At 34.5% G+C, this 26,187-nt stretch overlaps 1 protein-coding gene across 3 annotated transcripts in view; it reads left to right on the forward strand.

The window, feature by feature from the left end:
• Positions 1 to 26,187, forward strand: part of LOC128242673 (uncharacterized) — a 51,149-nt gene that overhangs the window by 19,506 nt on the left and 5,456 nt on the right. For 2 of the 3 annotated variants that reach the window (XM_052959915.1, XM_052959917.1), the window contains exons 8-32: positions 5,594 to 5,634; positions 5,841 to 5,932; positions 7,302 to 7,470; positions 7,750 to 7,827; positions 8,058 to 8,315; positions 10,336 to 10,602; positions 10,736 to 11,914; positions 12,052 to 12,156; positions 12,489 to 12,679; positions 13,602 to 13,766; positions 14,982 to 18,757; positions 19,152 to 19,291; positions 19,403 to 19,640; positions 20,042 to 20,423; positions 20,602 to 21,759; positions 22,177 to 22,289; positions 22,711 to 23,099; positions 23,407 to 23,690; positions 23,927 to 24,019; positions 24,333 to 24,563; positions 24,719 to 24,830; positions 24,983 to 25,167; positions 25,285 to 25,417; positions 25,549 to 25,725; positions 26,003 to 26,092. In XM_052959915.1, the coding sequence (XP_052815875.1) occupies positions 5,594 to 5,634; positions 5,841 to 5,932; positions 7,302 to 7,470; positions 7,750 to 7,827; positions 8,058 to 8,315; positions 10,336 to 10,602; positions 10,736 to 11,914; positions 12,052 to 12,156; positions 12,489 to 12,679; positions 13,602 to 13,766; positions 14,982 to 18,757; positions 19,152 to 19,291; positions 19,403 to 19,640; positions 20,042 to 20,423; positions 20,602 to 21,759; positions 22,177 to 22,289; positions 22,711 to 23,099; positions 23,407 to 23,690; positions 23,927 to 24,019; positions 24,333 to 24,563; positions 24,719 to 24,830; positions 24,983 to 25,167; positions 25,285 to 25,417; positions 25,549 to 25,725; positions 26,003 to 26,092 (10,046 nt within the window). The remainder of the gene's footprint in view (positions 1 to 5,593; positions 5,635 to 5,840; positions 5,933 to 7,301; positions 7,471 to 7,749; positions 7,828 to 8,057; positions 8,316 to 10,335; positions 10,603 to 10,735; positions 11,915 to 12,051; positions 12,157 to 12,488; positions 12,680 to 13,601; positions 13,767 to 14,981; positions 18,758 to 19,151; positions 19,292 to 19,402; positions 19,641 to 20,041; positions 20,424 to 20,601; positions 21,760 to 22,176; positions 22,290 to 22,710; positions 23,100 to 23,406; positions 23,691 to 23,926; positions 24,020 to 24,332; positions 24,564 to 24,718; positions 24,831 to 24,982; positions 25,168 to 25,284; positions 25,418 to 25,548; positions 25,726 to 26,002; positions 26,093 to 26,187) is intronic. The other variant, XM_052959918.1, reaches the window with a different exon arrangement.

Genomic DNA, 26,187 nt, shown 5'->3' on the forward strand with positions numbered 1-26,187 from the left:
TACTATGAAAATTTTGGAAGAAATACATGACTGTCAATTTAGAATTGAACTTAATTTCCATGTAAATATCCTTAAATTGTATAACATGTCGAAGGCAAAATGTAGATTTTCACAGATTGATACAATTGCTAAAAGGCATGTTCATTTTTTCTAGATAATGACATTAATAGAAGGTTTCTACTTTGTGTAAGGTTTTCTGAATTTAAACATTTTTTTTTGTCTTCAAGTCTCTTAACATTACCAAATAAAAAGAACTGTCCTCCAGTTTGTATTATGTAGAATAAGATGTAATTTGGAAGTAACTGTAATTTGTTACAAAGATGGTTTAACCAAAACTTAATGAAAATCCCACATTGATTTCATGCATTTATATATATATATATATATATATATATATATATATATTAATACATATAGCCCAGAATAGTTGTAGCCCGGAATTATAGCTATTCTGGTTTTTCCGACCTAATCCTCCAGTACAAACAAAATTAAACCGTTGTAATATACACACATTACTTCGGAAACAATAGAGTCATTGGACTGTTGCATGAATTTCAATAGCTCGAAATTCACCTTTTATTTGTTACTTCCGGGCTATATGTATTAACATAACAGGGTTTTCCCATGCTGGTACAAATAAAAGGCGAATTTCCAGCTATTGAAATTCGTGTAACAGTCCAATGACTCTATTGTTTCCTAAGTATAATTCCGGGCTACAACTATTAAGAGCATATACTATCACACTCATCTGATATATTGGGGATTAAATTTATGTACCAGTACATTATCTTACAGAATGATAGTGATAGTCATTATCAAATTATTATCCTGATTAATAAGTAAGTTGTTGAGTGAAACTATTTTAAAATTGAGACAATAAGGTGGATGACATGTTAAGTTATTGAAAGCTTTGAAGATTTTATACAAAAGTTATAAGTTGTCTCAATTTATGATTTCGAAAACCATTAAATTGGCAGGCCTAAGCATCATGAGCCACTCACAGACTTTGATGGAATTGGTAAAAGACAAAAAATAAATATTTACTTTCTTAGTGTTGCAATGCAAAAGATACTGGGCCTACTTTCTATCGAGTAAAACATTCTTAATATATAAAGCTTTTTTCCATTTGCCAAATAATGGAAAATTATTTGAACTTGATTTTAAAAAATAATTATTTTTTATCCTGACTATATAATTATTTAGTCTTTAAAACAGACTCTCTTCCTTTTAAACTCTAAAATATCTTTAAAAATAAAATAAAATACATTTAAACCCATTAAGATTTAATTAATTATTTAAACAGGCCAGTCTGCACTGCTTTTTCAGTAAGGATTTTAGTCAAAATCATATCTTTGTAAGAACAAGACAGTACACCATAGGTAATTATGACCCCCCCCCATAATTATGCATATTATGCATATTTGTATACATGTATTAGCTAGACAATATACAACGATAAGTGTATTGTATATATTAGTGAGCAAATAAATGCATTAATAAATAAATAAATACAGATTTATACTGGTAAATAGATTTATAAATATAAATATTTTAGGAAAGATAAACATTAGATAAAAAATATTATCAAAGCCTTTTTAGCCATATTGTATTGGCTGGTGGGGTTACTCAAAATTACCATGCATGGTCCGCTTACAACCAATTAAATATTTTCAATAGCTCTGAGAATGATTCATACAATCTTTGATATGATGTCAGTTTTTTTTACATGGCATGGCTTGACTTGATCAATATAAATTTTATATTATATGACTTGCACAATTCACATGACTTTTCATATATATCCTTTAAGTTTTGTGTGATAATAGATCTTTGATCTAAATTTGTGATTCAAAACTTAAAGATACATATATATATATATTTACTGCTTCGGAATCACACTTTACACACAAGACATGTTAAAATAGATTATTGTACTCACTGTTTTTTAATTTAAGTTTATTCATCAAACTCTGTCACTCTAGCTGTCTCTGTATTATCAGCATCACACATCAACTAAAAAAAAAATAATAAGAATTATAACAAGAAAGGTTCAAGTAGTTAAAAAATATATGGGCTGTCATTGGACATATAATATAACAATTTACCATGATTCCATGAAATATTTTTACAAACTAGCAAACCTGAACTCTTTAGTACATCTTTGTGAGATTTTGCATAAAGCATCTATCTAATTCTTTGTTAATTTACCACATTAAAATTAAAATATATTGATTAACTGTACTTTTATTTATTTTATAAATATCTTATATGTTGTGCACCAGTCAATTGTAACCCTGGCGCCCCCAGGTCCAGGGAATAGCGGGGACTTTGACTTTCGGTCCAGCCAACCCTGGGTCTAATCCCCTCCCCTGCGGGAACGAACTGATGGTAAAACCCCGGCCAAATGCCCCTGCACACCAGAGACTCTATATAAGGCCCAATCTCGGCTAAATTTGGCTCAAAGACAAAACCACTGCGGTCACCCGGCCCTGCGTGGCCACATAGAAAGTAAAAACACGGCCCATTTCCCGACTATTCCCAGTATACCCCCGGACGGGGGGGGGGGGGGGGTTAGTTGACGGCTATTTAGGCAGAGTAGCCCCACTCCCTGTCGAAGTGTGGATAAGAAGAGGACTGTTTCAAGTGAACGTTCTTAACGAGATGTCCTACTTATTGACTGTTTATATATTCAAAAATCAAGACAAAAATTAAATGGAAAAAATAAATGACTTACCAATGGGTGTTTGAGATATCCATTTGGCACCACTTTAGTGCCATTCATCGCTCTTCAAAGCTCCATAAAACAAAATCATTCGTCTAACACATTCCCGACATCTTAACACAGATGGTATTGATTACTGTGACATGTTTGTGTTAAACCGGTTTGAAGGTGCATTCACTCGAGTAATAAAGTCAAAGATGCACTCTTAAGTACTGCCAGATAAGGTTTACCACAATTAATAATGTTGTTTCAATATTCCTAAAAGAATGAATAAATGTCGAAAACAATGGTTCTTATGAAGGATATCGAGTTAAATTTGAAAGAAATGAGCATAACACACCGTATTTCTACCTTATGAGACTATAGTAGACCACAATAAATCTTTTAGCATTTACCAATCATTTAATATTTTTTGCGCTTTCTGCTATTAAAAACACGGTTACAATCTTGTTATCAGTAATAAATATTTTCAATAAATGCATTATTTAGTATGTAGTTAAAGGTTTATCAGTCACAATTGATGTTTGTTATATATGTGTATGTATTGATTTTGAATAACAGTGTCACTAAACAAAAAATAAACAAATTTACGCAATTTCACAACCCTTTTTTCCAGTTCTTCTGGATTACCCTGTATCCCCTGCCTCGTAACGAAAAGTTAACTTGGACGACATCGGTACGTTGTGGTTGGGGGGGGGGGGGGCCCCCCCCCCCCCCTCCTTCTGGCCACTAGTGCAATTGCAAAATTAATTTTGATGCGTGAGGGATATACTTAAGCGACGATGTTAACCATTGCTTCAATATTTATGCATGCATATGTACTTGTTGGCATTTTGGGTGCCTCATTTCTACATCAAAAATGCTCAACCAGGTATGAGTTTATTGTATAAATTATAGCTCGTAGTTTGTAAAATGTGGTTCTTTAGCAAATTTGTTTTAAATACGAAATAAAAGATGTTGCTTCCAAGGTATGCATGATCAAAATATCCATAAATTATGTATGAGTCCCTTTTGCTGAGTGGTTATGCTATTTATTTGTCCATGACGTAAAAAGCGTAGGTTCACCCCTGATTAAAACAAGACTTTATTTTCATACTTTCATTGTATTTTGTTCTGCAATTTCAGTATCAAAGAGTGAACTAATTATTTCAGACACATTACCTGGAAAATGATTATTTGGTGCCAATGAGGTACGAGTCCCTTTAAGAATGACAAAGTGTTTTTACAATCAGCTAGATAACAAGTTCATTTTTTCCACACATACAAGATGATTTACAAGTAATCATCATATGTGTATTTTTGCTCCACTGCTATCTTGTAGGATGACTGGCTTATATACTACTACCGGGTATGTAGTAAAGTGACAACATGGCATTAATTACCAATAGCGTTTATTTTGTAATGCAAAATTCACCAGCCTTACATTTTTGTACAGTTCGATATTTTTTTCTTAAACATATACTAGTATTACTGTTTGAGGAAGGCATTGGCACATGATGCATGTTAACATTCTAAAATGCCTTTTAATGGTGTTTAGCTTGGACCAGCTCAAAACCAAATAATAGGGGTTGGAAAGTCTTTGGTTTAGGAGTTAAAAAGTCTTTAATAAGGTTATTAAAATAATTCAACTAGGGGTTGAAAAGTCTTTGTTATAGGAGTTAAAAAGTCCAAACAGGTAGGGGTTGAAAAGTCTTTGAAATAGGGGTTTAAAAGTCTAAGGGTTGAAAACTGAAAAGTGTTCTTTTTTAGAAGGGTTAAAAAGCCTCTTGGGGTTGAAAGGTCCTGCTCCCCTGCAGAACAGTGTGTATGAATTAAACTATTATCTTAGGTAAAACATTTCATATGGATTTCCATCAATTAATTACATCTTCATTAAAAATCAAGAAAATGGTACATTTTCTGTGTAAAGGTACTGACAACCGAAATAACATTTTCAAGCGTAAAGGTTAGTATAGCTTTGAAAAAATGAATAAGTTCTTAGTCGTTTGTAACCACAACTTAATCGATTAAAAATGGCGTCTGAGGAGATGAAACTAGTGTAAAGATATTTAAAAAAATGGAATTTGTGTCACTGGTTGAGTAAGAATACTTCAGGTAATTTTTGATATGATTTATTGCATTCAAATTCATTAAAAGATGCTTAAATCTTATCGCTAAGATATCAGCACAGAAGTATTAGCTTGGAATTGGATGGATACAATGTCAGGACACAGGTAAACAATAAAACAAAACTTCAAATATATTCCTAAATAAATAAATAGGTGTTCTTTTAAGAGATTTAGGAAAGTTGAAATATTTTCCCATTAAAATTTATTGCCAGAACCTCCAATTGGATTAAGCCCATTGCCAATGTTACCAATTGGAAGATTCCAATGGGACAATGTTCCAATTGGAGTTTTCCAATTTCCTGACTTTTCCCATATTGAATTGTGGGAAATATCCAATTGGAAAAAATGGTCGACGGGATTTTTTTTTACAAAAAATGATAAAAAGTACTATAAACGCACTTTTTCTAGACAACATTATAACCATTAATGATAATGATTGTTATTAATCACTAATTCCTTTTTTGAAAATGTGGGAGAATTTCCCAACAAAAAATGTTGGGCTGATTTTCCAATTGGAAAAACCATTTTTCCAATGGGAAGGCCATTTTCCAATGGGACTCCCATTGGAAAAGTTGACTTTAAATGCCAAAAAAACATATTTCTAAATTAAATTTCAGGAAACAAAAAATATCTCTTATTAGTATTACCTTACACATTTTAAAAATACAAAAATAAAAAACATTGGGTGAAAAATAAAAAAAATAAGTTTGCAAAAATTCCGGATTTGCAAACTTAATCCGGATGCTGTTTGATGTGCTCACAGGTATGAGAGCGAACGGAGGACGTACACACTTCTAGCTGGAGGTTTGTAACGTAAACTGCCTTTCATGTATTGCATGTGAGTCAAATTGATATGATATACACAATTTGCATATTTTCCTCAACATTCCGACTTACTTAAAATCATGACGTAAGCCCATACGGCCAATAACTTTGAACTTTTATTTAGTATCAATACAAAGAGATCAAATGAGTTTATTACTCAACTACTACTTAACTGACTTTTTCAGTATCCTCGCCAACATTCAAAGACGGAACACAGACGCCGAGAGGGACGGTTTTGCCCTCTAACCGAATATGGGAAATAGGTGTTCAGAACGAGGTCAGGGTTTTCTTTCATTCGCGTACATGTATAAACTTCACAATATGGTGCCTAACCTAACTTTCATAATTATGGTGCTAATACATCTTTAACAATTATTAAAGAAAGCAAAATTATTGCCCCAATACCCCGGATAATCTTAACGACAGTACGGACGGTGTTTACAACGAATTAGGACAGTCTCATAGATAGGCTGTATGTCACGTATACTTGATAGCGATATTTGAGGGGCCAAAGTCGATTTATCGGGTTCGTAATCAGTGACACTAGTTATTGAAAAAAGTTTAAAATACTTCTGTGTGCAAAACTCTTAGCAAACATGCTTGTGAATCAGTAAAAAAAGCATGTTGCAATTGTAATTTTGCACCGATAGAAAGCAATCGGAGCATCTCGGCTATTTTGTTATCGAAGACAACCTCGCATGCATATAGACGGTTTACGATGTCAGAATTCTTTACATTTAACAACGCTGCAAGTACATCGCGAAGTAATTTCATTTAAGCAGTTAAGCCTAAGTACTTTACTCTTACGAATCTGAATTATTTATGCAATGATACACTAATTTGAACTAATTAATACAAATTACACGTTAAAACACTACTATTACGTAATATCATAATTATTAATTGTACGAACTACTTTTACTAATGCTCCGGTATTCATCCGAGGTTATTTTCGAAGGAAAATTCCCGAAGTGCTCCGATTTCGATGGAGAGGTATTGATACATTTCCCAAACTAGAAGGTTTGACGTCAGGTAGGAAGTCACCGTACCGCGTTTCACGACCTCGAACGCCATATATGGGATGATAGTTCCACTTGTATAGAAATCATTTAACAGCATTAGAAAATAGTGACATTTTTCATAAGAAAAATGGAATTGGTTCAAGTAACCAATATGTTTTCACTTAATGTCTAAGGGTACAAGCAATGTAGTAAATGTAAAGAAAATGTAGGTCATGTAGATCCAGTATGTTCAACAAATTTAAATCACAATTCATTCTGCTTTAAAACCTACAAAGATGGAAAGTAGCCCATGGTATGATAGGTTATAACCGTGCTTTGTTTCATTGTCATGTGTTACAAAAACAACAAATGTTACTTCCGACTTACAGTTTGCGTAAGTTTCCCTTAATAAAACGATTACACACACGAATTATTCCTCTGGTGTTTTAGCGATCGAGGATGTTGTCTATTTTGTCTTATACAAAATGATTGAGTTGAATCATGACAACCAGGCTTATCCTAACATTTTCATTTTATTATAATTGTAGAATTTACAATTGTAATTGTTACTGGTAGTATACTTTTAGTGTTGACAGTCAAAACAATATTTGGTGATACAATATCATGGACTTGCTTATAATTTAGTTCGAGATCACACCGTACCATCGCTATATTACCTTGCATTTTCAAAATGGAACTCTGGTGGAGAAAGTTTCTTCAGATGGTGTTACGAAAAAGGAAGGAAATTTAATCACATTTCGAACAATGTCATCTTTAATCGAGAAAGAACACTATTACTTCTCATTTGATCTAGGTAAATGATGGTGTTATTGTTTTTGTTTGTACTACAAATGGCTTTTATAAAGCACATTCTTTATAAATCAGTTTGATTTATGAGTAAAACCTTGCCATGGATATATATATTACATATAATACGTGTTATGTTTGGATTAAGCGTATTTCATTCCATACTAAGGTACACATGACAACATAATTTTCAATACTAATATTTAAGAATGTCCTGAAGAAACAAATTACTTGTTCTACATGATATTGTTCTATTTATAACATTTTTTTGCTTTTCTCCGTAAAGGTATTGTTCGCGGAACACAGTACTGCAAAGCCGAATCCATTCCAGTAACAAACGCCACTTTCTGGGCATTTAGAATTAGTAAGATGTATATTTAACCTATGCTCATATACATATCACCAGAAATGCAGCATACTTTCATAATTCTCCTGACTACAGCAGTATTGTTTATGATTGGCACTTTTTGTTCTTTTGATCTGTGTGCAAAATAGAGCCTAAGGGAACCTAAGGGATCTGCATTTATCTCTTTCTTTGCTCTTTTATTATTTTACCTAAGGGCATTCACATTTGTACCTATATTGATATTTCAGAGGATATAACGCCTCCGGTTATAACATTTACATCCCCACCGAGATTAACCAATGCAACTACTGAAATAGCATGGATGTCCAATGAAAACGCTTCATACGAATGCACATTATTTGCTGGAAGTCATGTTGTATATAGAGAACATAAATGCGACACTCCATTGATAGAACCTGAGTTGCATGAAGGCATTCATACACTTAGAATCTACGCAACCGACCTTGAAAACAATACTGCGACTGTTTCTCATTCATGGACAGTAGGTAATGAGTTTTATATAAGTAACTATAGTTTTATGGCATTAATTGCATTTCGGGAAGTGTAAATATAAGATTATCGGTTTAAAATGAGACTGTCCATTGCAAGTAACGGTAAGTAAAAACACACTATCAACGCCCCCAATCACAGCACTAAGTGATTAACATAAAGTATTAATCAATTACCTTGAAATACCAAAATAAATATCGCACAAGGGGTTGTGGGTTCGATCCCAACCAAGGGTACATGAACCGTCTTATGGCCTCTCAAAATGGACACGAATACTGGTTTCTACCCAGGAAATGGAGCGTGATTCTATACACTGTCAGCTTTTGTCGCAAGCGAGCTTAAATACATAACATATATACTTAATATAAAAAAAACACTGGCGTGAATACTATAATGTTATTAATTAGGTGATTTCATATTGGCCTAGTTATTTGTCCGAGGTTAGCTGTATTTGCCTGAGCCCGAAAGGGCGAAGGCAAATACAGCTGACCGAGGACAAATAACTTGGCCAATATGAAATCACCTAATTAATAAGTATTTTATTAATTAACTATTACCATTTTGGTTAAAAACATTTTTATAACTTACCTTTAGTTCACACTGAAGCCGTCTTTATTCCTCATCCATTCATGGTGTTTTGACTTTGCTGATTTTGACATGCATCCTTAAAGTGACATTGCATATATTTATGATTAAGCACTGTACATTGTAAGGAAGCATGTCTTTTCGTCTTAATTTCGTTAATCGTTTGCACGTCAAATGTTTCACCTTACAGTATCACCTTTGTCGTCCATTTTGTTAATGTACACAATCATAATAGTCGTAAAATCCGCCAACGTGTTAAATACAACTGTAATATCAAACCGTACAAAGTAGTTTAATCATTCAATAGGTTCAAGTATTCCAAAAAGAGTTATACGAAGCACAAAATTGTCAAAACAGTGGGAAAACGGAAAACAAAATGGCTACCTTTAAAAATAATTTCCAGCATGTTTCTCATATTAGGCGAGTTTCGACAGCCAATGAAAATGGCCCATTTCTCAAATCTTATATAAGGCGAGTTTTGTAGCCAATCAAAACGGAGGAAACTCATATTAGGCGAGTTTTGTTGATATTGGCCGAGTTTGGTCGATATTGAGCTAGTTCTGGCATATATTGTCTTCAGTTGTCTGGTATTGGTGCAACATTTGTCTCTGTATCTCGCCAAATACGTAATAGTTGATTAATAATTATTCATATTATGTGCTTCTGGTCCTGATCAAATATTCTGCCCAAAGACTTTCGTGAAAGCCAATAACGCCGCTTGCCGAATTACCAGGAAGAAAGCATGCCCGAGGGTAGGATGTTCGATAATGACATGAAATATAATATCATCTGTTTTCTTGCATTACGTAAATGTGTGAACGTTTTTTTGTCTAAAAAAGTGCTTCTTCAAGATGATGTTTTCTATTGAAATGCCATAAATTAGTTTTCATATACTACGTAATAAGAGGAAAAAGAAGTAGCGCCTTGTTCCGCGTGACACCAATCTGGTATTGTTTTGTTTGTTTTGTTTTCGGAGGGGGGATGGGGTTGGGGGATGGGGATGGTGCAAGACGGACTTCCCTCCACGGGCATATTCACCGGAATTGCCTATCCGATGTGCATGAATACTATATCCATACAAGAAGGAGTCAACACAAGGAACAGTTACCAATGACAACAAATTAATTACATGAATATGTATATAAAATAAGTATACATACAAAAATAAATAAAAGTAGTACCCTTTAAGAAACTGCAACACCATATCCAATCCTATTCTATTCTAAGATATGAGGAAAACAACAATGTTTTGCATTTATTCGTTCTAGAAATATAGTTTATTTGATCGAAAAATAGATAAAATATAGGCGGAAATAGTAAAATGTTCAGTTGCTATATCCAAAATGGTAACCCCCCCCCCCAGATAACCCTTTGTTTTAGCGCAAAAATTGTTCAATGGTAAGATGACCACTTTATCACATATGTTTTCAGACGCAACACCCCCTGTGATAACATTTAAACAAACACCCCGACATACAAGTAGTGCCCAAACAGTTTATTTTAAATGGACTTGCAATGAAAGATGCAGTTCCGAATGCTACATATCCGATGAAACAAGGACTGAAAATGTGACATGTGCTGTTAATAGCTTGAACTGGAGAATTCCAAATACTTCTTCAAACAGGTCGTACACATTTAATGTCATTGCAACCGATGACGTTGGAAATAAGGACAACCGCTCTTTCATTTGGTTAACAGGTATGATTTCATTGGATATCGGCAATTTATACTGGTTCTGAAATGCTTTGAAACCATTGCGTTCGTACATTCTGCAGCGTATATGTCATGGAGCTTGCAAGTTTTATGTTATTTTACATATCTTTGTGTTTAGATTTCGATACACCAAAAATACAGCTGTGTGCAAAAGGTCAGCATTTGACCATCAACTGCTCAACAGACAAAAGACCAGAAAATATTTGTAATGTGACGGCCATTGACGATATTGACAAATCCCCAAGTCTACATTTCACAGATTCACTAGAAGGAAATTCATGCACGTTTAAACGGGCATGGATTGCTATGGATGCTGCTGGAAATAGCGCTAACGTCACTCAGAGCATTTCAATAACAACCCAAGAGCATATCAAAGTGCTAAGATACCCCAGGTCAATGTATGTTGCGTGTGGGGCAGTGGCAAAGCTTACGCAAGTACTGTCCTCTATGTTTGTCATTGAACATCCTTGCAATTTAACTGTTTCTACAACATATGCGGATAATTCCTCTGACGTATGTGATTCTGTCATAAACCGAACATGGACACTAACAGATGAATGCAACAATGTAATAATTTTGTCTCAACTGTTGTATATTCGCCAAGCAAAGAAACCAATTAATCCTTTCGATGGGTACATCGGAACAAATTTAGACACAGAGCTTCGTTGGCAGGGTTCTTCAAGCGCGGTCAGCTATGAAGTGTACATATGGAAGCGAAAAGCCAGCAAACCGGACATTCCTTTCCAAACAACATCCCTGACTTACACTCATGTCCATTCACTTGAACCAAACTCCGTCTATACTTGGTTCGTCATATTTAGATACAAAAACAACGATACCTACATCAGCCCAATTTGGCAGTTTCGAACAAAATCATTTATCGAACTAGGAGTTGTGGAAATAACAGTCCCTCCAACATGTTATACAGATGAATGGTGTTCTGTTGACTGGAAAGTACAAAATACCGGGAAAAGCACTTCATATGCTTCGTGGTACGACGCTGTATATATATCTTGGGACAGTAATTTCAAAGACAGCAAACTTGTTGCGTCTGTGCGTCAATGGAATATCCTCTATAAGGGTGACTTTTACGAGGCAAACACCCAGTTTCTGTTAGACAAAACTACTACCGGACCGATGTATATTTTCATTTACACAAATTATCGCAGATCATTTGAAGAATATGCGTGGGATGATAACTTGAAGAGAAGTTCTACGCACATTAATGTGGAACTGACTCCTCCCCCGGATTTGCAAGTGACGGATATTTCAACATCTGATACATATGTGTTTTCAGGTATGTTTGTAAATGTTTGTATACTTATGAAACTCCTTTTTTTCTTTATATATTTTTTCAGCGTTTGATACTGTATAACTATACTGATTGGTTTTTATATATGTCGTTAAAAATACACCTTAGACCTTAACATTCAGGCCAACGCATCTTCTTATCATGGACGGTTGAAAATAGAGGGACAGGGTCAACGAAAGAGCATTACTGGTTAGACAGGATTTACTGGAAATTGAATGCGACGAAAGGTATTACAAACTACTGGAATAACATTAACATTAACATTTTATTTTATTTTTATCTGACGATGGAAAATGCTTATAGATATAAAATGACATTTTAAATTTAATTTGTGCTAGCAACAATAAGGTATAACACGAAGCTTCCCATACTTTTGAAATATTTGCTCCATTTGTTTATATATTCAGACGTTTGTGCAATTGAAGAATAAAACATATCTAATTGTTATCATTTGTATATGCAAATGATTAAATTTGTTAGGTATTAGTCTTTGATAAAAGAATATTCATACCGATGAAACCATTCATCTTTCTAAAGTTTGTTGTATTTAATATTTCAGGAAACAATGAGCATACGTTTGTTGAAATCTGGCACTCGGGTGTACTTCAGGTCGGCCAAAAATATTCGGTCAATACTTCTCTACTTATACCGGAATTTACGTTTGGTAGCTTTTTGATGTTCGTGGAAACTAATTACGGAAACAGAGTTTTTGAATATGCAGGAGGCAGCAACAACTTTAAAATGCTACAGGTTAATTATATGTTTTGGTAAAACTGAGAACACAATGAAACACCTTATATAATGTTAAAGATATGTTGGCTTATTTTTTAATTAAAGAATGAATTGCGTGATTGATGTCATTATGAACGCAGTAGGGCTGGTTAAAGTGTGTGGAGTCCAGGACTTCACGCATACTTTAACCAGTCCGACTGCGTTCATATACCCGATAATCACATCAATCACGCAATTCATTACTTAAATTTACACCAAAAGTTCATATTTTCATTCAAAAGTTTAAAAAAAATATCTTTATTTCATTTAAGAAAACCTTGTTATTTCTACTCCACTCTGTTAATAGAACAACCCGACCGTATCCGGCAACAATTTATCAAATTACATCACAGTAACGCGGGAAAATCAATCACTTCAACATGAATGACAATATATTTAACATATCATAAATAACACTTTCTAATATGTTCATTTATGTTTTTCGGGGCCTGCTGACACAATACACACAGCAACAAGATAAGCTTTTTTTCAATTAACATGTACATGTATATTGTTATACGATGATTCGCGATCCGAACATATCCGTAGATGTTGCGTTCATCAGAAAATATTCGCAATTGCCGAAAGGCAGTTCATTTAAGGAATGAAAGTTGAGGTTTAAATATAGATAAATTAAGATTAAGGGACATAACAAATGAATTGTTATATTCAGTATGCTTGCCTTGCTTAACACACTTGCAACTTTATTGCTATTTTTCATGTGAAATTTCTTTAACTATATTTGGTTAAGGTTTTAGTTTTGGCACGGCGATCATTTTGTAACAAAGGCCATGGCAATAGCTCAACCTTTTCGAAAAACAGACGAACCAAACTAATAACAATAACAATCTTAACACCTTGTATCTTTTATACATCTGGTATGTTATTTTTTGCATTACAGACACCAATTGAAGTTATACTATCACCGACACCCGATTTAGTGGTTAGTAACATATCCGTATTTAAGCAGTCCTTCACAACAGGGGAGACTATATACGTTGATTGGGCAGTAGCCAACAGAGGACATACCACACCACATTCTCAGACCTACTGGGAGGACAGATTGGTAAGTAGAAGAATGTTGAGTAGCTTCAGATTAAATAGGTATATTTTGTATATGATATACGAAAAAATGGAATGCATAATAAGATTGAAGATTTTTACTTTGATTCAGTGTTATCAATACAAATTGGTTTGGAAAAAATCCAATCATAAAAATGTTTAAAATTCAATTTTTCGTTTTGTTTTATGATACTCTCTTTAGGAAAGATGAAACATTTCTTTGAAATATGTTTAGGTGTGTTAAAGGATATTCGTTTAAGATCCTTCAACATTCAAACGGATTTTTTGTTCAACATATGAATATGTTTTTGCCAAAGAAATGTTACTAACTATTCAACCAACAGTGCGTTGTGGCTTCTTAGTGATATTGTTTCAAATAACATATTGTAACTTAAATTCAGGTCCTTGTAACAAAAGAAGTACAAATATATATTTTTTTAAAAATAAGCAATCGACAGACAGCCACGATACATTGTTATTGGGAAAGCGTCAAAATTCTTAATTCAATCTTTTCCTACTACTTTAGAGTTTCTCCTTTGAGTGCTAACTTTAATGCATTTTGAACTAAATTCTCAGACTGATAAAAACATCTTTCGTCAATTTGAAAAAGTCATAGAACACATCAACGTATTTGTTTTTTTACTTGTGTAAGTTTCCTTCAACTTAATTTTGTATCGCGGTTAACTCTTGAATTGTGTTGTATGGCAATCCTATAGCTTTATTTAAAAAGACCAAACCCAAATATCGACATGCCGAACCCGTTGAAAGAACCATTACACTGACATAATGCTCTTCCATACATTGGCAACACAGAATAATATGGATTAACAATAAACCGATAAAAGTTATTGCATGGTAAAGATACGGACCGGACAAGATTCAGTCCGAACAAAACTGACAAAAATTATGCCGTTTACGTGTCATATGGTAAATCGAGTGGGTTTATCTAACAATGCTAATAAAAACACCAATGGAGTAATCGCCATCTTATCGCTTACAGTTATATATTTTTCAGCGTACGCGTAGATACTTATTGATCATAATTGTTATTATCAGCCTTATTGTAATCATCATTCAACATCAAAATAACACTTTAATGAATTAAGAGTCTGATATGCAGATTGGACGAAGAAAGAATTATAGTCTATATATTACTTACTTAAATGTTAGATGCATTTCCTTTCCCTGTGACGATTTCCTTTGCTAATTTCATTTGCAGGATCTGATTTCTACAGTTTCGTCAAACTTAATATATTCTAAAGTATCACCACATTATGGAACTCTTATCGAAAATGGTGTTTATTCCTTAAGACAGTTTTTCTACGTTCCCCCGAACTTGAGAACAGGTCGATACACAATCAGTGCGGAAACAGATGTTCGAAATAACGTATTTGAGTACACCAGAAACGATAACAATAAAAAATCGTTGGATATAACGATCACAAGAGCAGTTCCTGATTTATCAATAAGGAAATTTACAACCGGAGTCCACAGAACGAAAACATCAACTTCAATTAATGTAACTTGGGAGGTCACAAATATAGGACACGGTCAAACACTCTCAACAAAATGGGTTGATTGTCTTTATTACAAATCATTACACGACTGGAGTTATTCCCTGTTGTTACAAAGTGAGATCTACATTGACGATAACCTTGCACATGGTCATGTCTACACTAGACACATAGCAGAACAAATGCCTGAAAATGTCCACGGGCAAATCAGATTTGCAGTTTCAGTGGATTGCAGTGGAAACGTTGGAGATCATGATCGGGACAACAATGAAGCTTCGTCCGGTATAATTGACGTACCACTTATTGCGGCCGATCTTCAAATAAGTCTGGTAGAGATAGAGGGATATTATGAAGGCGGTGGAAACATTCACGTCCAATACACTGTTTCTAATATCGGTAATATTGATATTACTAATAAAACTTGGAGTGATAGAATTCTCATCGGAGAAATTGGTTTATTTGGACTTTTCTTTCACAAGTTTGAAAGAGTTCTCTCGAAAGACAATGTCCTTCGCCAAGGCTCGTCTTACTCTCGTGATATTGAAATTTCAATCCCCATCTACTGGAAAGGTTCTTATGAAATTCGAGTTGAGACAAATGTTTACGGTGACATTTATGAGGGAGGCTTGACTCTGAACAATCGCCGAGAAAATCAGATAAATATAGAAGACACTATAAGTGTCGATCTTGGTGTAACATCTGTAACAGTTGATCTGCTTGATAGAAATGAAGGTATACAAATGATTGCTGTTAATTGGTCGGTGGGGAATTTTGGAAACTCTATGCAAGGATCGGCTCAATGGTATGACAAGATATTAATCCAGAGTGAAGTCAAGTATGATGTTGCAACATTTTTGATCAAATCGGTTTTGGAATCAGGAGCGTCATACGAACAAAGAAGAGTTTTAAATGTCCCAATAGATACACAGGGTTATATAACTGTTTGTGTTGAAGTTAACTCAGCCAAAACTGTTTATGAGGGAAACGACAAAGAAACCAATACAATGTGTTCCAAAGATACCATGATTGTTGGTTTAACAGACGCAAGTCTGAACGTGTCAAATGTCAGTGTAATACCATCAACCAATTACGAAGATAAGATAACTCTTTCATATAAAGTAACTAATACAGGACAAATGACAACCAAATTTGCGTCTTGGTCTGATGCAGTATTTGTTACGATACAGCAGGCAAATACGAGTAAAGTATTGCAGACCGGAACAAAGATAAAAGAAATTATTCATGTTGGAAAGTTACAAGCTAACGAATCATACACATCTGTCGCAGAATGTAGAATTCCAAGAGAATTCTCTGGATCTCCATTCTTTTATATATTTCCAAACTACACATACATAAGCATAGACAGTACCGATGAACTATTACATGGGCAATCTATTGAATTTACATTAGGCAATGGAATATATTTGATGGGAGAACTTTCAAACCTCAAAATAAATGGAATAGGTAATGTAAGTGAAGCTTCTAGTGGACAGCCACTTTCAATTGCCTACAACATAAGTAACACCGGGAATGTATCGGTTCTTCTGCCGTGGTTCGATAGTGCATACCTCAGTGACGACTACCTAATAGATTCATTTGATACAAAACTTCGTTCAGTAAAACGATATGGAGTTATTCAACCCAATACCGAAGAATCTTTCAATATCACATTTATGCTTCCATTCGATATGGAAACAAAGAGCTATGTGTTAGGCATAGTTCTAGATTCAAGAGATGACATTATCGAGACAAACGAAACCGATAATACTCTGTTAATACCATTTCACCTGATTGGACTTCAAACTGCGGACATATATGTAAGCAATATCTCTGTTCCTGAGAAGGTAAACTACGGATCTGAAATGGTTGTTTCCTGGTACATAGGCAACAACGGAACGGAGTCATGTACAGGCTACAAATGTGACTCTGTTTACTTCTCCGAAAATCAGTTGATGAGTATTGACGATGTACAATTTGCAAATGCAGATTGTTCAAGGTTTTCTTTAGGACCAAACCAAACAGAAGAACGGAAATACTCAGTTAAAGCGATTCCATCGGCGTTGCCAGCAGATGAATTCTTTTCAATCGTTAGATCAAGGTCAAACGTAGTGGACATCAATCAACATAACAATATTCTTGTCTCAAGTTACACTACAGAAATGCAATATGAAAGTATTGCCGTTGGAAAAAGAATGGACATGACATTAATACCTCACTCGTCTGTTACACTGAGAATTGGTAATTTGACGAAAGATGAAACATTAATTTTCAATATTCAATCTGGTGATTCAAATTACGTTGAAATTTATCTGAAAGCTGAAAATCCTCCGACGTTGTTTAGCTTTGATCAAATGTCAAACAACTTTAACAGCAAATATCAAAACCTGATATATTCCGATATATACACGTCTGATGCGTATGTACTTATACGAAATGTAGGTCATGTTAACGAAACTATTGATTTTGCTACGAAATACGCAACATTTGAAATATTAGCCGTGACACCTAATGTTATTATACCCAAAACTACCACAACAGTTTTAATTACTGGAGCTCTCATGCCGTTCGATTTGAGGGCCTATTTGATAAGCAACGACAGTAAGACAATTGCCGCAGACAAAACATTTACATTTTCGCCGACGGAGGCTTACGCGACATTCAATAGTTCAGCCCTAATAGGGAGTTCGACATTTTCTCTTATTGTCGAATCAAATTCCCTGAATAAAACAGTTGAATTCGAGGCAAACATAACTATGCAATCCTTGGCATTTGGCTATTTAGGATTTGAACTTGATATGGACTCAAGATTACGAAGAGATACGAACGGACATCTATCACTGAAGTATCAAAACTTGGGTGATTCGGATCTTATTGTACCAGTTATCAAAGTTGAAATCACTGGTAAAGGGAATATGCGCATCAAAAACGACATAAAGTATGAATCATACAAAAAAGAGTTTTTTTTGTTTTGTTCGAGTCAGCATGGGCCGGCTGGAATTCTTAGACCCAAGCAGTCTGGGTCGATAGTGTTTGAAACAACCCAAGATGATTCCGACAAACTAGGCAGAATGAAAATCAAAATATTTCAAATCAAACCTGATGTCAACATTCGAAATCCGTTTTTGGATATGAAAAACAGCCTGAAGCCATCAGGCTACGACCAACCCGCATGGGAAAAAATCTGGCAAAATTTTGAGAACATGATAGGAAACAATACTTTTTCTATGTCTCAAAAATTCAGTGCTGTCTTAAACGAAATGAGCTTAGCAGGACGTTACGTTTATTCCGTTGATGACGTTATATTATATCTGCTGGATTTCGCAAATTCCCCCAAGGTTGGCGCCGTATTGGATTTTAGCAACGATATCGGAATAGAAACAGACACTGCGATACAGCTCACAGTAAACAGATTATTGACAGGAAGAATAGGAAATAGAAATCAACCCGGACCAGCGGGAAAAGGTTGGATCCTGCCATTGTGGTGAGTACAATGTTATTTATGCTTTATTTCTAATTGTTCGAGCTTTTAGGAAAAAAATATTTTATGTATTATAAAGGATGAACCATTTATAATTTCATATATAAACACATTAGTAAACCAGAGATTCAAGGACTTAAGATTTTTAAAACTCTGGTAAAGCGTTTGAAAAAAAAATATTTAAAGTAAATGTATTGTTGCACAGTGCTGCAGCAAAATGATTTACACACGACATGATAAACAAACCATCTGAATGCTTTGTGGCTGTAACTTTGAAATTGTCAAAGCTGCATATATTCGTAATATCTTAAGAAACGAAGAAATACGGCATTATTCTGTGCATGGACTAGGTTTAAGCAGATTAGAGCTAAATAATTCCTTTTCTTGTTCGTTTCAGGGATTCAAAAATCAAAAATGTCTCTTCATCCAAAATACTCTTATCAATTGAGAAGGAAGATTTTGCCTTTTTCAAGGGAGATGACGATGTATTTATCAATGGAAATTTAGGAAAAATTCGAAAAAGCGAAACAGGTTCTTGTTAGTGCCATTCAAACGTTTAGACATGTTTAATTTCTTTATTTGTATTTACGCTTTTCTTAAAGCAGGCCAATAATTATTTCATATTAATTGTGTTTGTTTATATTCTAGGGTTCGTTCTAACAAAGTCAAAAGACAGCAAAGAACTGGTATTTGATGCGCAAAAGCTCTGCCTTAAATCGATCAACTCCCTGATTGATGGTAGTTGGCTACGTTTTGAGTATGAAGACGATGTTTTGAAAAGGCTGATTCATTCAACTGGAAGTTCTTTAAATATAAGATATAACTCAAGAAATTACATTCAGACGATACAACTTTTGAATAGCAACAACCAACAAGGTTCCCGTGTGTAAGTACGAGTTTACTGAAATGTAATGCATAAACAGTATTCACATACTCTTAAATTGATAGTTACTGCAGCCACAACCCGAGTTATTCAAGTGTAGAATGTCAATTAAGAGGTTAATTGGTTAAATTACTGATTGTTCCATGAAGACAATGCTCAATTACGAGCGTGCAGTGATAGGAAAATAGCGCCATAATACATCCACACGCTCGTTGTCAGTTAAGTTCCGCCTACATGTTACGGTTCCTATATACGAGTAAATGTTTCAAAGCAAACAAACGTAACACTCGCAAATATGGTATAATGTAATGTAAACGATAATTTCAACAACATCCTTTACCTTGAATTTTTACTAAGATTAGGATAATAACTTATGTTTTTACACATCCTTTGACTTCTTTCAGAGATTATTTTTACAACTTTAATACAAACATGCTTTCACAAATGAGATCTGGAGGAAACGTTGTGAGATACTATTACAATAACAACGACAACTCATTACGGATGGTCATTAAAACAAAGACCTCATCACGAGAACAGTTCGGATACAATGCAAATGGGCATTTAATTTCAAGGAAATTGATTGAAGGAGGACGCTTAATTATGGACGATGAATACACGTTTACCAAGGGTGGCATGACTGTCATTGATGACAAAACAATTTCAGCTTCAACTAATGTCATATATTCTGAGTCAAATGATGTAATAAGTGTTCAAAAAGAAAATGGCGTGCCTGTCAAAACAATCCGAACAAAAGTATCCGAGTCTATTTACGAAGGAGAAAAGGTAAGCCTAGTTCTGTTTTAATTAAACTTTCTAATTTTACGAGGTAATTTTACGATGAGTAGCAATGTAGAACAACTTTCGCAGAGTTGTCTTGAGTAAATATACTTAATCAAATTTGCTATGTACAACAACGGTACAAACAATGACATCATATCATTTACGAGCATGTTTGTTACAGTTGGTATCTTACCGTGCATTTGACGGCAACACGGTTCTCATAACAGACGGTAATGGGGACACTATAAAAACCAAGTTTAACGATTTTGGACAAATGATTCAATTTGCAGATGGAAAGAGAAATGTTTACGAAATAATATTAAATGATAACCAAACTATTAAAGAGGTATTGTATCCCGATGGTACCAACAAGACATATACCTACTTTGAAAATGGACATTATACAAAAATGCCCTCTGGAAACTTGAAAAGGTACGAGTTTAATAGCAAACACCTCCTAGCTAAAAAGGATATAGGATCGGATACGATAACAATGTACGAATATACAGAGGACGGCAAATTGAATTATGCGGCTAATGAACTAGGAGAAACATTAATTGAGTACGACGGAAATCTACCAAAAGCTATTAAGACACCCGAAACGAAAATTAGTTACGAATACAACAGGCTTAATCAGTTGACACGTATATCAACAGACCAGGGATATGATACTCAATATCAGTATGATGGGCATGGACGAATTACTGAAGTTTCTAAGGGAAGAACAACATTGGTCAAAACTACTTATAATGAAGCAGGACTTGTTACAAGGAAAGAATATGGAAACAGAGCCTACAGTGTTTTTGTTTACAAAAGGGGTTCGCGGTTGCTTTTGTCACTAATGAATTTTTACCCAAATACAACAATTGCCTCTTTCTTTAATTACACATACGAGCGAAGCAAAATGAGAATACAGATGACGACAATGGAAGGGAGCTGGAGATTTAAGTACGATCGAGCTGGACAGTTGACATTAATGATTGATCCGATGGGAAATGAAACGTTGTTTAACTATGATAATGCGAAAAACAGAAGATCTATCAATCGAAATGGAATTGAGGAAGTATACAATGTTAATGAAATGAACCAATATAAACAATTCGGGAAGGTATCCTTTACGTATGACAGAAACGGGAATCTTAAAACAAGACAATCCGGTAAGAACGAAACATTTGGTTATGACGAAGACAATAAACTGATCTCTTACTCTTCTCGTGGAATGTCATGCAAGTTTAAATACGACGCTTTCGGAAACTTAGCCTCAAAGCTTTGCGATGGAAGACAATCAAAATATATTACAAGTCCCTTAGGTTTCTTCGATCGACACATATTAGAGCAGGTATTTGTCACTGATTTATATATACTATTAATGCATTTATATTGCTTCTTTATCAATGTGTAGACAAACATATTTGTAAAGTCGTCAGGTAAATGTGTCCTGTAAAGTGGAATTCTAATTATTTAAATGGATTAACGACTCATGAGAATTGCAGTTATTTTCACGTGACTAATTAAAATGATATTCAGGACTGTTGCAGCTTTTCAAATTATTGAAAGTAATTCTGTTTATTATGGCAGACTGAGTGTGCAAAATTTGAAGATTCAGTAAGATCGTTCAATTGTTTATACTAATGTAATTAATGTCTTTTTTTACTTTATTTGAACGATCACTTAATAATGCACTAAATAGATAGAAAGGATCCAATGACAAAGCAACATATTTAAAAATATATCCTTTTTTCAAACTCTTCTTTAGATCTCAAGCAGCGGAGAACGAACACGATACTTTTACGGGGGACGAGATGTAGGATTAGTAGCGGCTGATACGAACGGAGAAAATCTGCAATACTTCTTTTATGACCCCTTAGGGTAAGATTAGTTTATGACCCCTTAGAATAGATTCGTTTATGACCTATAAGGGTCAGATTTATGAATAACTCCTTCGAATAAATTTGTTTATGACCACATCAGGTCAGATTTGTTGATGATCCATTAGTAAAGATTCGTTTATGACCTCATCCGGTAAGATTTGTTTATGATCCATTAGAAGAGATTCGTTAATGACCTCATCCGGTAAGATTTGTTTATGATCAATTAGTAGATATTCGTTTATGACCTCATCCTGTAAGATTTGTTTATGATCCAGTAATTAAAATTCGTTTATGACCTCATCGGGCCAGATTTGTTTATGATCCATAAGGTTAGATTTGTTTATGATCTCATCTGGTAGGTAAGATTGCCTTAAAATAAAAAAAACCTGTTTATTTTATATCGAGATCTAACTTTTCAGAACTGTCGTCAATATTCTTAGCGAGAACGGTGAATTACTGTCGTCATATAACCACGACCCGTTTGGAAATGATATGTCTTTGGCTGGTTCGAAAAACCCGATCTTCACTTTTATTGGACAATGGGGTGTTGTTGAAATACAAGAAATACAAGGAGTATTTTATATGCAAAGCAGAATGTACGATTCTTCTACCGGTCGATTTCTAAGTCCTGATGGGTTGGGACTAAAAGCAAAGAGTCAAAATCTCTATATCTACTGTGGAAATAATCCAGTGCATTTTAACGATCCCAAAGGAACATGTCCGGTCTGTTTATACATCGCGTTTGAGGGTGTTCTGGGTGTTGGAAAATACTTGGTTTCAACACCAGTTAACCAGTGGACTTTTGGAGGTTTGCATTTCGATATGTAGTATAACTGATGAATCACGTTTAGTTTATACTAATTTATTTTAGCTAGGTTTTGACAGCTTAACGATTATTAAAGCCCTCTCGAGTCCAAAGTTTGGATAGAAAGCAGTGCTGTTGTCCTATTGACAGGTCATGGGAACGTACTCCTGCTCGGACTCGAACTCCCAACCCCTTGGGGCGGCCGGCATCTTCATCACTACACCACTCGAACCCTCATTAATAACAGTTGTGTTCACTATATAAATCATGTCTTTAGCATGGCATGAGTATTTCTATATTTTTACAACAGGAGCAACTGGTGCGCTTGTCGAAGGATCTATAAATGGCGTGATCGGAAAATACGTGAAAATACCTATTGTCAAAGATCTTGCATCTGTTGCTACGAAGACGTTGCGCAATTATGTACAGCATACTATTGACGGCGAGAAATATGATTGGAAAGATGCCAGAGACGATATTTCAAAGGGATTACTAGATATGGCAGACGCTGGATTGGCCAAGAAGTTTGAAAAATACGGGATTTTCAAAAAAATCTGCAGTGCATTTGAGGATTACAAAAGTAAACCTATAGAGGTAATACTTAAACTTCTTGCATATATACTAATAAATAAACAATTTGAAGAAAGCTGCCTGCTTTTGATATAGTTATGGCTTATGGGTTTAATGTGTTAAAGGCTATAAGTGAAAGTCTTTCGGGTTCAAAACTGCGTCTGTTTGACGGCTATTAATAATTTAATTTACATAGTTTTCTTTTAAGATATATAATTGTGTGTATTCTTCTCAAGTATGGCTTGATTTGTATACATTAGATATGCCACTTGAGTTCCCTGGTTGATGTTGATTTCAAGCAACTCTTAGAGTTGGGTGACGGCTTCGTTGATTGGGTTGCTTCCCTTGATCCGGTTAGACATAATTATCTTTTATCTTCCATTTACATTTAGTATCGATCAATATGAACTTCGTATGACGAAAGTGCAATTTAAGAGCCTTGAATCTATATATTTAAAGATAATATAAAATAATTATGATATGTTTCTACCCCTTGGTTTATTACACAAAGGCTTAAACTTGAATTAGAAGACATAGAACTGTTTTACTCAAGACTAAAAAAACTTACAATAATGCTCAAAACTCATTCGATTTTTGGACATAAATGCTGCAATTCGACACATATATTTATTTATGTCAAACTATGTTTCTTTTTAACCGTTCCAGAACGATATGATTGGACCGTCTGGCTTTGGCGCTGCAAGATTTATTTCTGGAAGAAATCGAATGACGTATACTATTCGATTTGAAAATAATGAAAATGCTACTGCTCCTGCACAAAGAGTGCAAATTGAACATAGTTACAGCGAATTTTTAGACGACAGAAAGTTTACAATAGGGAAATTCGGATTTGGCGAGTTTGAACAGCCAGTCAAGGACAATAGCAAATCATTCCAAGTAAAATTCTTTTAAATATTTTCCTTTTAAACAATGATCCTACCCATATTTCAAACTGATTGTAGTTTGAGTTGCTAGATAAAATATAACTGTGTATGCAGTGATTTGACCGTCGTATCATCATTTTTACCATATGGTATGCCTTCATCCTTCAGGGTACAATCAACATGACAAGCACATCTGGTGTCTACGTAAAAGTATTCTGTGGTATTGATGTGGTCAAACGTGTTCTTTTCTGGAATTTCCAAAGCATTGATCCAGCAACAGGTAAATGCTTGTTTTAAATCAGGCGAACTTTGTTTTTAAACGACACAAGCAATATGCGAATGATTGTTAAGGTTATGAGATTTTGACATTTCGATAATTTATCCAAGACACAGATGCTTGAATGAAACATTTAAGTAAGAATACTTTTGCAGGTTTTGCCCCAAGTGATCCCATTGTTGGATTTTTGCCACCTAATAACGGTACAACTGGGCAAGGGTTTGTAACATTTACAGCAGTTCCTTTGGAAGAGGCACTGGATGCGACCACGATCAACGCAAACGCATCCATCTATTTTGATCAGAATGACCCTATTGACACCCCTAATATATTTAACACGGTAAGCTTGTAATCCATGTTGTTTTTCTCATTTTTTGAGTAATTACTTTACAATGAATTATTACCTGAATAAGATGAAGTAAACCGTTTTTTATTTATGATCTTTACTTTTCCAAAGATTGACAAAGCCATACCTACGGTAAATGGTTCCGTTGTTCCAAGGACAGAATCTGCTGAATCAGCAATTATACGTCTCCGATCTGAAGACGATGGATCTGGTGTAAAACAAGTGGATTTGTACCGGCTTGACAGTAAAGTTTTTTATTACTTCCATTTGTAAACACACATGTCAACTGTTTCCTTAAATTTATTACTTTTGAAAAAAAATACAGTTATGACGATACCTCACGTAAAACTCAATTTAATCATTTACATTTCAAAGATGGTACAATTTCACTGTACGCACAAGGCATTCGGAAGGAAATGGTTCTGATCAGTGTTAACGTTGGCGAATCAATGTTTCTTGTACCTGTCCCTATTGATAATGTCGGTAATTCAATTACTCATTGGGAAACCGACGAAACAGCGACTATTGTTGTGACATCAACACTTGAGAAACGTAAGTTCGTTTTCAGTAAAGCAAAGGGTCAAACGATCCGAAATATCGTAGTGAAATTGAAAACAAAATCAAATGAGCAAAACTCAGTATATTTAAGAAAATGTAACAACCAGTAATATTTAAATAACAAGTTTAAAGTAGAAATCAATGTAAGAAATTGAAAATGACCAAATTAAAGCTTTTAAAGCCTTGTAATTGGAAGAGACTACAACCATGATATCAGATAACTGTTGGATATAACTGTTTATCTCCTCATTTCTGGAAATGTTCATATCAGATTGTAACTGCTCTGGGAATGGTAACTGTAGCATCGGATTGTCCACCTGTATTTGTAACGATGGTTTCTATGGAGCGAACTGCAAATCAAGTAAGCCACGTCAAAACAAACGCATTATTTTGATAAAACATATGTTATTATAAAAGGAAATATGCAAAGTATGCAAGGTATTATATACAATATTA

Source organism: Mya arenaria, chromosome 8, assembly GCF_026914265.1.
Source record: "Mya arenaria isolate MELC-2E11 chromosome 8, ASM2691426v1".
In the NCBI taxonomy this organism is placed as follows: domain Eukaryota; kingdom Metazoa; phylum Mollusca; class Bivalvia; order Myida; family Myidae; genus Mya; species Mya arenaria.